Source organism: Pongo abelii, chromosome 12 (assembly GCF_028885655.2).
Source record: "Pongo abelii isolate AG06213 chromosome 12, NHGRI_mPonAbe1-v2.0_pri, whole genome shotgun sequence".
In the NCBI taxonomy this organism is placed as follows: Eukaryota; Metazoa; Chordata; class Mammalia; order Primates; family Hominidae; genus Pongo; species Pongo abelii.
In genome coordinates, this window is record NC_071997.2 from 89,153,935 (window position 1) to 89,172,309 (window position 18,375).

The following is an 18,375-nucleotide window of genomic DNA, read 5'->3' on the forward strand; positions in this document are numbered from 1 at the left end:
TGAATGACTAGATATCCACGCATCAAGGCCAGAGTCCAGTTGAATCTAAAATAAAACATTGGTAAATGTACTTGATGCCACTGAACTGTACACTTAAAAATAGTTAAAATGGTAAATTTTAGGTTATGTGTGTTTTACCACAATAAAAGTAAATATTACTTCCTGACAGCTCCAGTGCTTCAGTCACAGTTGGAAATACAGTTGGACCTCATCCAATCATTTATGGATTCAACCAACTGTAGATCAAAAACATTTGGAGAAAAAGTAAACACAACAATAAAACATAATGTAAATGTAAAAACAATACAACATAACTTACATAACATTTACATTGTATTAAATATTATAAGTATTCTAGAGATTATTTAAGGTGTACCAGAGGATATATATAGGTTATATGCAAATACTGTGCATACTTTACATAAGGGACCTGAGCATCTCACGGGTCCTAGAACCAATCCTCTGAGGATTCTGAGGCCCAACTGTACAATATGGGTGGGCTGCATGGCCTGCATTATTTTGAATGGGATTGCTGTTGCATATAAAGCATTATGTATCCATTTAAGAACTGTGGGACTGTGAGTACCAAATACCTTAATGAACAGAAGAAGATGAAGAGACCGCTTTGTCACCATCATATGAACATACTAGGAAGTTTAGGATTGGAAAAGAGCCCTTTCTGTCTTGAAAATGATTGACTCTGAACCATGATAGCCACTCTCTTTCTACAAATGAACCAAAAGAAGTGGCAATGGGTCACTTGATGGCTGAAATAGTAGTGCCTAAGGCTTTGATTATCAAATAGTGTTGTTGAAATGTTCCACGACTAGAAATGTAGTATTAGGTAAGATAACCTCATCTGTGGTATCTGGCAGCCATTAAGTAGCCAAGCATATATTTCTTGACCGTATTAAATTTGTATCTCACCTTATGCTGCTGTATTAGGTTCTGTCCAAAACCCAACCCATCTTTGCTAATCAGACTGCTGACTTACGATTCAGCCAACCCTCTCAGCCTCACTGGTGATGGGGCGGGGGTGGTGGTGGGGTTTTAGGACTAGACTGTTGTGTTTTTCTCATCAAGCCAAGAAACTTCTCAGACCCTGCAAACATGTTACCTGGTGACATAGCTACAGTATGAATTTTAGGATAGAAAGAAGGAAGGGAGGGAGGAAAGGGAAAGTAAAGAAAATAGCCCTATGACATAGCTACAGTATGAATTTTTAGGATAGAAAGGAGAGAAGAGGGGAGAGAGGGAAATAAAGAAAATAACCCTATTTCAAATCATGAAGCTTTTTTTATCGTTAACCCCGAATGCCCTTAACTCGGAACTCTGACCAAAAGATGTCTCTTTTTTCCCTGTAAGTGTGTATTGAACTCATGCACTCATACCTGTCATCATTTGAAGATAGTTATGAGACATTCATTATGACTTCAGTAACTTCCACATATTTAAATTTAGTGTTTTCTTTAGAAAAGGCTAGAAAATATAGGGATTTAGGAAGAAGTTAAGGTAAACTTAAAATATATAAAAGCTCACTTTGAGTGAAAACGAGTAAAAACAAGCCCTGACCTTCTCAGAGGTAAGAAAAGTTGAAATTAAATGTATTCTTTAGGAAATAAAGACTTTGCCAAGAATAGCATGGTTAGTTAAAGCAGTCTGGTGTGGAAGGTGTGTCTTTTAAAAAATAAGATTACTTTACTTTCTTCTTGACTAATGATTTTGTCAGAAGAACCATTTGAATAATAAATGAAATGCTTTGAAGTATATAGGGGAGTGGAGAACTTTTCTGTGACTTGTACGAACTGGTGATACAGATTATAAACTAAGTGATGCCAAATTCCACCAGTTTACCCAGGATCTGAACACGAGCAAATGTAGTCAAAGCCATAGAAATCTGCTGATGAAATCATGAAAATGAACAGAAGTGATCCAGATTGTTTAATTTCTTTTGAAATATTATATTTTAGCACCCAAAAGTTAAACAGTATTGAATTTCACACATAGCACTTTATTTTTAATCTTGGGTTGAAGATTATGCATTTGGCATGACTGAAGAGTGACTCATACATTTTGCACCGGCTTTATTATTAGTTGTATTATTTTGATAGGCAAGGAAGAAAGCTGGGGAGTAAGATGATACTGAATTGAGGCTAAATTTGTTAATTGATTGAACTCAAACGGAAATAAAGAATGTCACTTAATTTTCTTCTTTTTATATTCATGTGTGTATCCCCTGTGAAGACTTTGAATGCTACTCATGTTTAAAATCCAACATAAAATATCATCTGATCATCAAAATTGGCAGTGGGAATTAGCAGTATTTTCTTCTAATTAATGTCTCAAACTCTGCCACAGCTAAAATTTCATCACCTGGACACTTTGAAAGATGTGACCAGTATTCCTTACTGACATGTTTCCCATCTTAAAACACAGTCACCATGAAATTAATATACTAAGTCTTGGTCACAATCCAGGGAAAGACTTGAAGGTAATGTGATTCTTCTCATAATTAGTAACCTAATTAAATGCTAGAGGGCTTCAGCTATATAGTAATGTACCATGCTTCTGAACAAAGATACCACCACCATTGAAATTGTATACTTGTAACACTAGTATATTTTTAATTAGTGGCAGGGTATAGGTGTATGTAATCAGTTTTGTTTCATCTTCTAACTTTGCACAGCAGTCTCCATTGTGCATTCATTTGGAATATATTGAAAAATAATGCACTGATTTGGCTTCTGTCTGTCAGAATTTAGGGTGACTAAAACTGGTATGTGTTGAAAATTACCTTTTCACGATGGAATAAGCAAATTAAAAGGCTGTTCAAAATATTAGAAAGCAGGTTTAATCTAATCAAGTTGGGGGGAGGGGAATCTTTTTCCTTGATAACCACTACAAAATCATACGGCTGAATACAGCAGGTGAGTTTATTAAAGCTGGCCCAACAAATTTGGCATCACTTGGTTGAATAATTGGAGCTGTCAAGTGTCCTTAAAATGAATAAAATTGAATTTCTTTTAATATGTGCTATTGTTGTTAATTTCTATGGTGGTAAAAATATCAGAGATGGGGAACACTCATTTTTGCTACTAGCACAGGCTCTGCAGTGAGACAGACTTGACTTTGAATCCTAGCTCATACATTCATTCCCTTTGTGAGCCTGGGCAAGTCAGTTAACTTCTCTGAGCCTGTCTAGAACATGTGAAAGATTCAGAACATTGTCCAAAAAAATTTTTTTGTTTTTTAATTCTTGTGTGATTGTTAGGATTTAAGTGTTTATTGATTTGATTTTTTAAAAGAGCACAGGGAAACATTAATTCTGGTTGTAAAAGTTTAAAGGAAATAGCTGGGCTTGTTTAATCTGAGGAAGAGAAGACGAGATGTTTTGGAGATGGAGCTGGAGGCTAAGAAAGCAAGACAGAATATATAACAACTTTTCTAATGTATATGAAAGATTATTCTTTTAAAAACAACTTTATTGGGGTACAATTGATGTAAAATAAACTGCACATGTTTAAAGTATACAATTTGATATTTTTATATACCCATAAAACCATCATCACTGTCATGGTAAGGAACATAGCCATCACCCTTTGTAATCCTTACCCAACCTCCCCTCCCCCACCTCCCTGGCAATGATTGTTTTATGTTCTGTCGCTGTACATTAATTTGCATTTCCTAGAATTTTAGGTAAACGGACTCATACAGGATGTATTCTATTTTGTCTGGCTTTTTCACTCAGTATAATTATTTTGAGATTCAGCCATGTTGTTAGGTGTATCCGTAGCTTATTTTTATTGCCAAATGGTATTCGATTGTATGGATATACTGCAATTTGTTTGTGTATTCAGCTGTTGAGCGACATTTGTGTTGTATCCATCAACTAGTAACAAATAACTTGCTAGGAACAATCATGCAGGAGTCTCTTTTTGGACTTAGGCTTTCATTTCTCTAGTGTAAATACACAGGAATTAAACAGGTGAGCTGAGTGGTGAGTATATACTTAACTTGTTAAGAAACTGCCAAATTGTCTTCCAGAGTGATTATACATTCCCACTAGTAGAGTATGAGAATTCTAATTGTTCCATATCCTAGTCAACACTTGGTATGCTCAGTCTTTTTAACTTTAGCCTTTCTAGTAAGTGTATAGTAGTATTTCACTGGGGTTTTAATTTAAACTTTACTAATGTCTAAGGATGTTGGGCATCTTTACGTGTATTTGGCATTCATATATCTTCTTTGCTGAAGTATCTGTTTGAAGCTTTGACCCAGTTTTTCTGTCAGGTTGTTTGCTTTCTTTTCTTCTCTCTCTCTGTTTTTTGTTTTGTTTTGTTTTGTTTTTTAAGAGATGAGATCTTGATCTGACACCCTAGCTGGAGTGCAGTGGCACAGTCACAGCTCACTGTAGCCTCAACCTCCTAAGCTCAAGCAATCCTCCTACCTCAGCCTCCTGAGTAGCTAGGACTACAAGCACATGCCACCATGCCTGGCTATTTTTTTTATTTTTTGTAGAGACAGGGTCTCATTTTGCCCAGGCTGGTCTCGAACTCCTGGCCCCAAGCAATCCTGCTGCCTCAGTCTTCCAAAGTGCTGGGATTACAAGTGTGAGCCATCATGCCTGCTTTTGTTTTCTTATTATTCTGAATATATTTTGGATACAAGTCTTTTAGACATAGATTTATTTGTTTCCCTGGCGTGTAGAACCAGAAAAACAAAATTAAATTGCAGCAAGAAAAAGTATAATTATACTGTATAAGGAAGTATTTTTTTGACTGGCAGTGTAAATACGGGTACTGGGATAACCAAAGGAGGATGTCAGACTTTCTCAGGGGGGTATTTAAAAACTGACTGGCAGTAGTCTATTTGGGATACTGTAGGCATGCTAAAATATGACTCAACTTACCTAATTGCAATTTTCATTTGAGAAAAGATACCTTGAATGAGTCTGTTGCTAATATCTCAATATCTGTTGCTCTTTTATGTCATTTTTCCAGGCCAAAAAAAAAAAGCAATTTTTTGGAATTTTTCAAAGCTTTCCTTGTGCTTTATTATTTTTAAAAATTCATTCTTTCTGGTTTTAGCTTGAAGTGTTTCTGTGAAACATGAGGAGGGTCATTCAGGGGCATTAATTAGCTTCAGCAAAAACAAATTGCAGTCTCTGCAAAGCAATCAAATTAAAAGAAATACTCAAATTTCTTTCATACAGCAGTAGCACCAATCATTGTTTTAGCTGATGGCATTTGGAAGATTCTTTTAACCCTCTGTAGATGCAAAATAATTAATGAGATTCTAGAGAAGAGGTTCTACATGATGAAAGGAGTTGGAGTGGTTGTAGCCCTCAGAAGAGTAAAGGGTGCTTTCATGACGGGATTCCAGTAGAGTTAATGAAGGGTTTTCCTCTGTGTAGAAAACACTGGTCATTTGTTCTCCAACTCCACAGAGGCTCAAACTAGAGAAAATTGGCTCCAACTATAGAAAGATTGAGTATGGTTAGTGTTAGACATAAAACTTTTATTATTAGCATTGATATTATGAGATTAAACAATGGAACAAGAGAGGTCGTAATGATATTTTAAAATAAAAAAGATAGCTATCTGCCTGGAATGTTTAAATGTCCATGATTGAATTTTGTTTTTGAAGAGGACTTTGGAGATCATTTATTCTAATAAGCTTTTATAGATGAGGATGTGAAAGGATATTATGTAACTTGCTGTGGCCACATTGTTAGATACTCATATTTTAATGTGAGGATGTCTTAAAAGTAGCCTTGCGTAAGAGACACAAAGGAAACCATGTAAGTGCTTCTGCTTCACAGTAGGTTTCACTTCACTAAAAAAGTCACTTAAAGCTGATGACTGTGTATTTCTTCTACGCCCAAGAAGATTCTGCCAATGTGCTGACATGTATGTGTCTTTTCTTGTCATTAGTAATGTTGAAGATTTTTATTCTTGGGCAATTCAAACTTGTCTTTAAATAAATACTATACTTTGCTCAGGGGCAACCTAATCTTCTCAGTATCGTTCCAATTTTAGTATATGTGCTGCCGAGGCAAGCACGAAATCAATACTGTACTTTGAATGACTGTAAATGATTTGACCTGAGGTGATCAGTACTGAGAGAGGATACCAGGGGACACTGCCACAGCATTTGTGGAACCTGTCGCAGTCTGATGTGGGGTTCTTCGTAAACGTTGGTTGATGGCTGCAACTTGGTGGGTGACTTGCTTCGAAGTCCTGGTGACTAATTTGCCTTCCTTAAAGATAATATTGAATAAAGCTTTGGGCTTTGTTTTGTTTAACACTAGTTAGAGCAGTAGGAAACATATTTAGACTACCAATTCCTTATGTATGAGACCTGCAAATATGCATTCCAGCCATTGAAATTAGTGGGATAAATTGCCTATAAAGGTTTCCTCATTCATTATCACAACAAAAAAATTGGCACAAGACATTTTATTTGGTTGTGGTTACATTTTATTTGGGAATTCATTCTTTTTATGTTCCCATAGACTATCTAGAGTGAAAACCCACCTATATTTATATAATATGATGTACTTTATTTTAAAGGGTTTATCTGAGTACTAAAAATGAGAGAAAATATTTTAAAGTACCTAGCACATTGCCTGGCATCTAGCAGGCACTCAGTAAATATTCCTACCTTCACTTCCTTTTTTCCTTCCTTCTTTTTAGCGTGGATATCAGAATCTTTTATAAATGTAACAGATTATTGTCAAAAAAGGGAAGTTAATAGAATTGGTGTATGTTGAGCATTCCCTTGACTCACAGGATGTTTAGATTGTCTAAGATTTTAATATCATTTCAGAGATAATCACCTGAAAAGTTAAATTGGTCAAAGAAAAATTTACTCAGCACCTTTGATTTGTCCAGTCAGCCTTGGACTACAATTAGAGTACTTTGAATACCAGAATAAGAATATGTATTTAATGTGACAATAGAGAGCTATCATAGGTTCTAGAAAATTTGAAAGCTAAAAAAAAGTTTTTTAATGTCAATGAAAGCATTCCTTTCTAAACCTTCTATCTATATATAGTAGGGTTGTATATAATAGGGTTTAAAAAATAAGATGATAAATTCTCTCTATTCCTTTGTGTAGTGTCTTAAAATGACTACCCGTTCCTGTGTTTGTGAACTGAAAAATCAATCACTGTAAATATGGAATCTCTTGCTCTAAAGGATAATGGTGTGAGTTTCAACTGTATTAAATCACTTTGAGAACTTGGCCTTTGAGCAGTCAACACCAAAGGAAAGCCAGCCTGTTACTGATTTCTCAGACCCATCCACTGCCTGCAAGGAAAGGAGACATGCTGAGGGGCCAAGTGTTATTATGTTCAGCCCCCTTTAAAGAGTCAGTGGCTGCCTGAATGTGCTCATTTCTTGGTTGTTTGTGTAGCCCGAGCAGAAACATTGTGAAGGGTTTTGCGATTGGGAGGAATGTGCAGCTCTTTCATTCAGTCTGCATATGCTGCAGCCCAGCTCCTGCCTTACACGCAGCTCATCCCAGCCCAAGAACCCCGAGGGTAGATCTGGAATGCTTTTCCAGCTGTTGCGTGAGGAGAACAGTAGACCAGAGTGTGGCTCATCGGTACAGGGTCAGAGAGAAACCCCTCAGATAGGCTGGGAGGGAAGATTATGCCAAAATTTCCAACTAAGTCTAGCGGTTATTTTTACTTGCTTAGGAAAGATGATTCCCTTTTATTTTCTAGGGCTCCCAATGTCTTTGTATGTACTTTGCTATGAAGTCTTTTCCATGTTTTTCCCAGAGTCAGGAAAGAATTATTGCTAAGGTATAGCACATTTCAGTGCCCCTGAGGAGAATCTTCTTCCCAGCTGTCTAAAACATTTGGTTGGAATCTGAAAAATTTAGTTTCAAATTGTATTTGTTGTTGTCTCAAAAAATGATGAAACATTTAAATGAAATTTCAGATGAAATGTAATTTTCATGCTTCATCGCTACATTTTGATCAGCAAGTAACCAGAAATTAGCATTCAGAAATCATGCATCTTTTCATTTATTTAAGAATATTTCTAATTCTGAACAATTAAAGCATATTGTTTAGAGAGCTTTTAAAGTAACAACCGCATTGTATACCTTCACCCCTCCCTGTTGGAAAATTTCCTTGCCTTATTTCCTAGCACTGAAAGGGATGGTATGAATCAAGTAGCCATAGCCATTGCACCTGGGACTGTGTTTCTGCCACGTCAGGTTGCTGAGTGCCGTGCCTGTTTCTTGCAGGGGCAAGTGGAGGGATGTCCAGATGATGGAGGCCGATTTCTAGCTCCCAGCAGCTGACATTTCACAGCCTGGAATTAATAGCCTGTGGCCTGTCAGCCTGGGTCACTGGGAGGCAGTGTGAAGGTGACCTCAAAAGCATGCTTTTCTGAGGCTTAGACTCTGTGGTTGGGCTTGTCTCAAGTGGTCACACACTACAGTTTTCAGATGTTCTGTTGTGGCTTATTGTTGGCCTTTCTTCATAATTTTTTTTTTAAGGGTTTAATGTGTTGCTTAGAATTAATTTGCAAAGAGCTTTTGAGCTGCCCGATAGATAACGTATTTAAACATTCTACCTGAAGTTACTTTGTGTGTCTGGAAATGTGCAGTTTTTAGCTTAGCTACTGTCTACAGCTCTTATTTTCTCCTTACTACCCAAACCAGGGATTTTAAAAAAATCAAACTTTAAAAGCCCCGAACTCATTACTCTTCCAAGAAATATATTTGAATAAAGAAATCCCTGAGCTATGCAGAGGGCAAGATTACAGTCAATGCAATTTTTATGTGCTAGTGGTTTTAATTGCAGGAAAAGGAGCAGCTAGTTCGGGTGGTGGTGGTAGATCCTTTGATGAATGGAATATTGGCATAGGAAGAACAAGTAGAGAATCTGGCAACCTTGGCCATCACTGAACTCACCTGAGAATGTGGAAAAGAGCTTCAGGAATGCCACATTTATAACAAAAACATATTTAATAGTTACAGGACTTGCAGAAATATTTGCTTTTTCTAACTCACTGGATACAAACTTTGTGTGTGTGTGTGGTTTCTTTTATGCATGCACACGTACCCACACATATATGTTTTCCTGAAGGCAAGATTTGAAACTACGAACCACACAGAATAAAAAGGAAAAAGAAATCTTGGTATAAAAGCGGTAGAATCGACAGAAAATAGACTTGGGCCCTGGACCTGGAGAATAAAGCCAATGGGCTTCACATAAACAAGTGAATAGGCCCCAGAGAAACTCAAGCCTCCTCTCCTTTCCAGCTCATTTAGAGGGGAAGGAGGAGGGTAGGCCTGTGTGAGCACTTGGAGCCTGTTTGGTACAGGCCAGGCTGTTTCCTCAGCCAGTTGTTGAGACAAAGAACACTAGAGAAAAACAATTTGTAAATGTGTATAAAGGTTTTATTTTCATGCATTATTTCATTTAAACTTTACAACAGCCCTATGAAATGAGCACTCTTCCTTTTCCCCATTTATAGAAGGTACAAACCTAGGTTTACTGACTTATCTAAAGTCACACACTAGTAAGTGTCAGAACTCAGATGTAAACTTAGGTCTGCTGGATTCCAGAGCATGTTCTTAAGTCCCTGTCCTATGCGCTCTGTGATAAAGAACTGTGAAGACCTTGTTTCTGTTCTCAATGTCGTTTCAGTCTAGCAGACATGATGATGCCTGAGAGCTACTGTGGGGAAGGTAAGTGAGATGCACTGGCTGCTATGGTAGAGCTAAATATGCAATTGCAGTAGGCAGAGAGAAGGAAGTGATTGATTCTGATCACAGAAGGTACAGTAAAGTTTCACAAAAAAGGTAGTACCTTAGCAGAGGCCAGGCATGGTGGCTCATGCTTATAATCCCAGCACTCTGGGATGCCAGAGTGGGAGGAGCACTTGAGGCCAGGTGTATGAGACCCTGTCTCTACTTTAAAAAAAAAAAAAAAAAAGAAAAGAAAAAGAAAATTAGCTAGGCCTGGTGGCACCCGACTGTAATCCCAGCTACTCAGGAGGCTGAGGTGGGAGGATCACTGGAGCCCAGGAATTCAAGGCTGCAGTGAGCTATGATCAAACCACTGAACTCCAGCCTGAGTGACAGAGCGAGACCCTGTCTCTAAACAAAAATCTAATACCTTAGCATAGTTCAGAAGATGAAGAGGAGTTCCCCTCTTCATTACAAGAGTACAGGAGTAAAAGTACAAGAGTAAAAGGACATTACTCTAGTGAGAATGAGTTGGAATGTGCAAAGGCACTAGATGGCTTGCCAAAACATACATAGAAAAAAGATTTTTTGAAGGTAGTATAATCCAGAGCTTCAGCCTGCTGTGTCTCACCCAGCCTTTAGAGATGGCCTGTTAAATAGGGTTGTCTCAACTTTGGGTTGTCAGTAGATGACCATTTCCCAGGAGCTGACAGCTGTGCTGTAGGACAAACAGACCATAATGGCATGGCTGGCATTCTTGAGTAACTTTTGTGAGAGGTTTTAGGGGGTGTGTTGGGGGGGTGGGGTCAGGGTCAGACATAACTTTTTTGAACTCATCCCAGCTCCGAAGATGCGAACCACTTGGTTAAGTAGGGGCATCTAGAGCAAGTGGATGGTCCTTTTCATCATTGACAGAAGTTTGGGGCCTCTGTTTTGCACATGGTATAGCCTCATCTGAAAAATAAGAATCAGGGCTGGAGGTGGGCCAGGAAATGGGGAGGAACTGGGGGAATGTTAATTATGTTAATGAGGTAGGATGGAAGGGGATATTGGCTGGATCCTGAAGCCGTTTGGAGACTTTGAAGCCTCTGGTTCCTGTGACATACAGGGACTTGCCCAGTGCTACTGAGCCTTAAAGTTCCCTCAGTTCAAAAATACCTCCCCCACATTGCCTACAAAGTTTCTCTCAGCCACTCTGGCTTGTCAGATTTAAATGAGGTACCACATATAGAGCCTGGTCTTTAATAAGTGTTCAGGAGATGTTAGCTATTATCAGCATCATCTTCGTTGTTCTGCTTCACGGTCTGCAAATTAGAGACTGGTTGGTTCTCTAAGTTGTTCATACCTCAGTGTGATTAGGTTGAATGTTTGGAAACATTCGGCTTTTCCAAGGCTCTGGGGATTTTGAGGCAACTGCGTTGTAAAGTCTTAGAAAGACCGAATTTTGTAGGTAGACAGACCCTAATTAAAATGCAGGCTTTATGCTAGTTTTATGACCCAAAGTATGCTGGGAAACCTCACTCTGTTCATCTTAAAATAGGGATAATGACAGTGACCTTGGAATGAAGATTAATGAAATAATTAAAATAGTGTATCAAAAGCACATAGCCAGTCCTGGCACATACTAGTGACTTAATCTCAGTTCCCTTCCTTTTGTCTGGGTGCCCTGAGGGGCAGTTTGGGTTCACACAGGGAAAGGCACAGGCCTGGGAAAGGACTTCTTTCTTGCCAAACCCAAGTGCTCTCTGCCTCTCCCCCACCTCTTGCCACTTAGGCAGAGCTGGGCATGATCACCTAGACTAGTACTCCCACACACAGGTGTCACACTTACACAGCAGCAGCAGCTTGTGTTTACTTCTCATGGCCTGAGAATCATTGGCTGGTTCTTCTGTCTTCCACACTAGACTGTAGGTTCCTTGTGGCCTAGGCAGTGATTTTCTCTCCAGTTCTCTGGTACCTGACCAAGTGTGTGCTGTGCTAGGTACTCAGTAGATGTCCCTACAGATGTGTGTGGGCAGAGACAGTTTTGGTGATATATAGCCACTTACCTTTGAAACCTTTCAGAAAAAAAAGCACAGATTGTAAAGGTAGATATGAGAGGAGAACACTTAGAAAAAGCTTAGCCCCAACTCTGTTAAAGGTGGTGAAGTCAGCATGATCTCAGAAGAATGGTCCTTTTTTTGCTGAGAATAGTGCATTCTGAACTCTTCTTGGTTCCTCAAGTGTTAAGTCCAAGTGTGTATTTCGCCCTCATTTGAAGGTCCTTCATCTGTTCCAGAAAGTTGTCTCAGCTCTGCCCCCCACTTCACTTTTCTGTGCCACTCTTCAGCTGTGAATGTCTGCATGGGTACCACTGATTTGTGATGAGCAGGCTGTATATCGCCTCTAGGCTGGTGGTTCCCTGTGAGCAGTGTTCTCCACTGCTGTGTCACATGCAGCAGAGCACAAACCTGACGGCCATATTGTGTGGTCATTGATGTATGCAAAGGAGCAGCAGGAGGTTCTCCACCTGGGTCTGGGAAACTCCCCCCACAAGGGTTTTGGATGTGTGTCACAAACCTGAAACTGTATGGGAAATTGTGTGTATATGTTCATAAATATATTCCTCTTGTGAGAGAGTCCATAGTTTACATTAGTTTCTGAAATATTTTCATGATCCTTAAAATGTTTTTTTAAAAAAAAACAAAAAACCACTCATTTAGAAATTTTCCAAATATGCGTAAATTACAGTTTGTGTTTTTGTTAGCTAGGAGATATTTTTATGCTTCCTTGATTTCCAGGTGTGAGCTACAGGTTGGGTAGCCAGAGAGGTCTGGATCACAGTCTGCCCTGAGCATTGCTTACACTTAGCCCTCAGAGTTTTCACTGAATCCCTCTGAGCTTCATTTTATTTTTCATCTGTTAATTTAGGTTTATAATGCCCTTTTGTCTACAGGGATGTTGCATAGCAAAGAGATCACAGGTGTGCAGGTGTTTTATCAACTGTCAAGTGCTGTACAATTGTGGGATGCAAGTATTCCTATTAAAAATGTATCATGTCTCGGCCGGACATGGTGGCTCACGCCTATAATCCCAACACTTTGGGAGGCTGGGGCGAGCAGATCACGAGGTCAGGAGATCGAGACCATCCTGGCTAACACGGTGAAAGGCTGTCTCTACTACAAATAAAAAAAATTAGCCGGGCGTGGGGGCGGGCGCCTGTAGTCCCAGCTACTTGGGAGGCTGAGGCAGGAGAATGGCGTGAACCTGGGAGGCGGAGCTTGCAGTGAGCCGAGATCACGCCACTGCACTCCAGCCTGGGTGACAGAGCGAAACTCTGTCTCAAAAAAAAAAGTGTCATGTCTCATGTCACACAGTGTCGAGGACATGGTAGGCAGTCAATAAACAAGTGATTAAAATGAACATGGAAAGGGTTTATTGAAGTGAGAGGGCTAGAGGTTTTAAGACACTGGTGTCTGTGTACCTTGCAGATTCTGTGGAGGACCTAGTATTCAGGCCTAGAACACAGCTTAGGGCTATTAAAGGAACTGATTTTCAGGGAATGTTAAAAGTAGAAATGACCTTCAAGACCTTAAGTGTATTTGTTTTATTTTATGGAAGAAACTGAGACTTAGAGAGACAGAGGCTATCCCATTTATTTCAGAAGGGCTTGAGACTCTTCCTCATCACTTTTAATGGTGGCCAAAAAAAGACCCTCTTTGCCTTCATATTATCAACATGTTGTCTTACCTTTTTAAAACAGCACAGAATTCATCACATGGTCTTAATTCTCTTATTGGGGCTACTCACAGGCCTGCAATTCTGGAGTATACTGATGCTATTACTGGACACTGGCACAGTGCACTGTAAAAACTTGGAATTTCTGAAGCCCTTCCTTCTTGGAGTGTTCTCTTAGACATCACATCAGACCACTAGGTAGAAAGCATTGCCACCATTCTCAACTGTGCTGAGACTCAGAGAGGTTACTGTAACTTGTCCCAGTCACAGAACTCAGTGTCCAAAGCAGAATGAAAATCCAGGTGTTCTAATTTTCTATTCTCATAACCACTAGATTCTCAATGTTCTCATCAGACCCCCTCCCTGCCACCAGTAGGTGACAAAACAGTAACCTAGAAATTTTTTTTCTTAGTGTGTATATATATATATATATATAAATTTGTCTATGATCTAATCTTTCCATCTAAAGAATTTGCGATAGAATATTTAACCATTGCTTTATAATGAATGTTACTTAATTAAATATTACTTCAAGAATTGGCTTCTTTTTTGGTAATTGCATTACTTTTTTGAGGAGAGGTTTTGTTTTGCTTTTTAACCTGGTTGTGTGCATTTGGAAACCACCCTAACACAGGGTATCCAAAAGCAGAAAATACTGGCACTTTTCCCACTTTCCGTTCTTCCTCTTGTATGGATGCCAGAATCCTTTGGGAAATCATCATTTACAAAAGTCAGGAGCAAAAGGAGGGGCATTCTTTAGTGTACAGTCACTGCTAATTGGAAACTAAACATCTGTAACCATGTCAGAGTTATTTGTATTTGAAAAGAAACATTTATATACAAGAGCCCTTTTGGTAACATAAAACACACTGTAACACAAAGTGTGTGTGTTGGAGAGGTGGGGGACAGACAGAAGTGGAAGCTTGCAACAAATGACTGCCTTACTAAGTGAGGTCATTTGCTAATTAAATCTCAAAACGTTTTCAGAGTTGTTTTTTGTTTTTTTGTTTTTTGGTCAAACAGATTAAACATTTAATCACTTAAAAAGAATAAGTGAGAAAATGGATGAGTTGTGGGAACTGTCCAGCTACCTACTGTAACCATAGCTCTCTGTTTTCCCACAGATAATGTGAGGTGACCTCTTCTCCATCCTGAAACTGTGTGCTGCTAGACCTACCCAAAAGACCTAACTGTCTTGGGGGAAAAAATGACACATTTTTTTTAAACACCCCATACTTGTTTCTCCTCTTCCCCTGCCTCCCCCAACACCATGATGAAATTCTGCTCAGGCTATTCTATTTGTACAGAAATTGTATCTGTATTTCTGTTGGCATATTAGAATAAATGTTGGTGATAACCTCTAGGGTGTTAGAAACGTTGCTATTGTAGGGCCCTATCCCTCTACCTACTGAGCCAACATGGCCATGTAGCCCTAATGGCCTAATTCTTACCAAGTAATTCCTTCATGAACACAGATTAGTTTTGAATAAAGTCAAGAGGCCATCTCTTTTCCCCTACAGAGTCTGCCATCTTCTGACCTTCCCTATTCTTGTGATCTAAGATATTTCTGTAAGTTGAGTTACCTTTTTAATTGGATGAAAAATCATGAAGTCTTGAGTGTTCTAGTCAAGAACTTAGTTAAGCTGGTACTTAGCATATTGGACTTTCCTCTCAATCAATCAATCTCCTATCTGTGAAGGCTTTAAAGTGCACAGTTTCAACAAAATGGTTATGGCCGTTCAGTTTCTGAGTGTTTATGAAGTTGAGAGGCCTTTAGATGACCTGCCTTTACAATGACCTTTCTAGAATCTCAAAATAACTCTTGTCCAGGACTTTCACTATTTAAGAACTGGCTTTTATTCCAGCTCTTTGGATATGAGTCAGCCCAGAGGCAAGGATTTGGTGATTTGAAGGTCCATCTCTTGTTCTCTTAACAGTAAGTTCAGACCATGTACTATGCTATTCGTGGCACTCCCCAGTATGGCCTGACCCACTTCTCAGCCTTAACTTTTACTGTTATTCATGAACCTCTGCATTATTCAAACACATCTACCTACACCTTGAGTATTTTTAGCCTTGCTTCATACCACTTTGCCCCTGGTTGAAATGGCTTCAGATCTTTCTTGACCTACTTGAATCATGCTTGCTTTCCTGAGTTCCATCCTTCTTCTGATTTTCTATAGTCATAATGTCAAGGTCACTTGCTTCTCACTTTTCCTATACTGTCTCATACTTTTGGTCATTTTTTCAAATGTACTTTTCCTCTGGCCAACCAAAGTATGGGCTCTTCAAAGACAATGGTGACTGTCTTTTTTTTTATGGCACTTACCATGGTGCTTTTGCTTATCATAAATACCCAATAAATAGTTAATAAGTAAGTTGTTTTTTGCTACTACCTGTTTATTGTCTTATTCCCAAGCCTGTCTACGTTTAATCTCCATGATAAAGAATTATAGATGCTAACGATGTTTTTAACCAAAGCAAAGTCACCTGTAGAGCTAGTGCAACTACAAAACATCATTTGGGATGAGGAGCAGCTCCTGTCTCCCCCTAACCCCTGGATGTTCCAGGCCGTGCTAGATAGAATGTAAGTATATACAAAGACACAGATGTGGAGAAGACTATTGAATGGTCTTGTGTTTTTATTTCTCCCCAGGTGTGGTCACTCACCTGTCTACCACTCCCGTGAAATGGCAGCTCGTGCCTTGGTCCCATTTGTTATGATAGATCACATTCCTAATACCATTCGAACTCTGTTGGCCACACTCCCCAGCTGCACTGACCAGTGTTTCCGGCAAAACCACATTCATGGGACACTTCTCCAGGTAAGTAAAGTTGCTTTGTGTGACTTCTGTCGAACACCATAAGATGAACTTTGGTTTCTTGTGTACTGTTAGCTGGTGAAGATTTGATACACAGCCTCTTAACTTTATCTGTAGAACTTTTTTTTTTCTACTTCCGAAAAATCAGGTATCTCCTAGTTATACTTTTTTCATCCCAAATATCACTACAGTGTTACATTGTGATTCTCTCAGATTATCTTTTGCAATACATCCTGTGTTTTCTACAGTATACTTTCTCCCACTTGGCCTCACCTCTCTGAACCAGATAAAACTTTGTCTTTTCCATCAAGTACGCCTGCAAAACATTCTGGGCTACTACCTATTCCCAGTGAAACTGAAAGCATTCCTTGAGAGAGGTTAGCCTGAGAGGCACAGGAAGAGTTATACACATCAGGGAGAGTTTGCCCTGTGGCACAGCACCTTAATACCTGGAAGTATTGAACCTTTCCTGTTTTCTCTGTACTACCAAAAAAACTTATTACTTTGAATAAATGTACAAGTTTATTGTTTTAGCCTAACATTTCTTCTAGAAAATAATAACATACAAAAAATAAATGAGAAAGAGACTTTTTACTGAAACTGCCCTATTTCAACCCTAACTTGAGGACAGGTAGTATTGGTGAGGTCTTCTGTTCAAATGGCTGCTATAGTGCTCATACAGGCATGGGGTTAGGGGTGGAAAATAAGCGTCAGGTCATGTTCCTGGTTTATGAACAGAGTTGAGAGATGGCCTTGAGATCTCAATACATGTTATAAGCCTGAGATCGACACTGCTGACATGGCAGGCAGTGTCTTGAGTGATTAACAAGGTGAAACTCTGGAGCCAGACTGCCTGGGTGTGAATCTCAGATCTACCCCTCATTACTTATACATCCATGTCTTCATTTTTGAAATAAGGATAATAGTAGCATATACCTCATAGGGAATTTGTGAACCCTAAGGGAATTAATACATATAACATGCTTAGAATGGTGCCTGGTACACCACAAGATATATAGATAGTCATTATTGTTATGATTATCATTAATTTTAATAAATCTATACTATAATGAAAACTAATTATTTCATAACTAATTCCCCCTAGGTAATAAGAATGCAAGATAGAACTATCTTTTTCTTTTTCTTTTTTGAGACAGGGTCTTACTCTATTGCCCAGGCAGGAGTGCAGTGGTGCAGTCTCGGCTCACTGCAAACTCTGCCTCCTGGGTTCAAGCCAATTTCGTGCCTCCGCCTCCCGAGAAGCTGGGATTACAAGCAGCCTGCACCCCCCGTCCCCACAGTCGCTAATTTTTGTATTTTTAGTAGAGATGAGGTTTCACCATGTTGGCCAAGCTAGTCTCGAACTCCTGACCTCAAGTGATCCACCCACCTCAGCCTCCCAAAGTGCTGGGATTATGGACATGAGTCACTGTGCCTGGCCGTTCCTTGGTTGTTTTCTATATTCAACAAATATTTACTGAATGCCTGCTACATACCACTGTGTCACAGTCGCAATAGCAACTAAGTCAATTTTTGCCTTGAAGGAGCCAAGGACAAAAAAGGACCAGAAAATAGGCAGTCACGATGTAGTGTGCTAAGTGCTGGCTGAACACATAGCAGGGCCACCAGACTTGTCTGGGAAATCAGGGAAAATGTCCCAGAGGAAGTGACATCTAAGCAGAGACTGAAGAAGTTAGCCAAGTAAAGAAAGGGAAGGAGTCTCCCATGCAAAGAGAGCAACATAAAGGCTCCCAGTGAGTGAGAAGGTAACCCCCCAAGTGGGAACTGCTGGTTTGGGTGGGACTGAAGTTCTAGGTTGGCAGTTTTCAAATTTGTCTCAGGACCTCTTTACACTCTTAAAAGGGGTCGCGGCTCCCAGAGAGTTTTGTCTATCTATATTCAATTAGAAAGTAAACTTGAGACAGGCTGGTGTGGGGGCTCATGCCTATAATCCCAGCACTTTGGGAGGCTGAGCTGGACAGATCACTTGAGGCCAGGAGTTCAAGACCAGCCTGGCCAACATGGCGAAACTCCATCTCCACTAAAAATACATAAATTAACTGTGTGTGGTGGTGCACGCCTGTAGTCCCAGCTACTCAACTTGGAAGGCTGAGGCACGAGAATC

The 18,375-nt window shown here is 39.4% G+C and overlaps 1 protein-coding gene and 1 non-coding gene across 8 annotated transcripts in view; one reads left to right on the top strand and one right to left on the bottom strand.

Moving 5' to 3' along the window:
- THADA (THADA armadillo repeat containing) overlaps positions 1 to 18,375 on the top strand; it is a 361,316-nt gene that overhangs the window by 179,349 nt on the left and 163,592 nt on the right. For all 7 annotated transcript variants that reach the window (XM_024242323.3, XM_024242322.3, XM_063713447.1 and 4 more), the window contains one exon: positions 16,085 to 16,253. In XM_024242323.3, coding sequence (XP_024098091.2) covers positions 16,085 to 16,253 — 169 coding nt within the window. The remainder of the gene's footprint in view (positions 1 to 16,084; positions 16,254 to 18,375) is intronic.
- On the bottom strand, positions 5,957 to 6,062 carry LOC112132153 (U6 spliceosomal RNA). Its single transcript, XR_002913962.1, has one exon. It is a non-coding gene; the product is annotated as a U6 spliceosomal RNA (small nuclear RNA).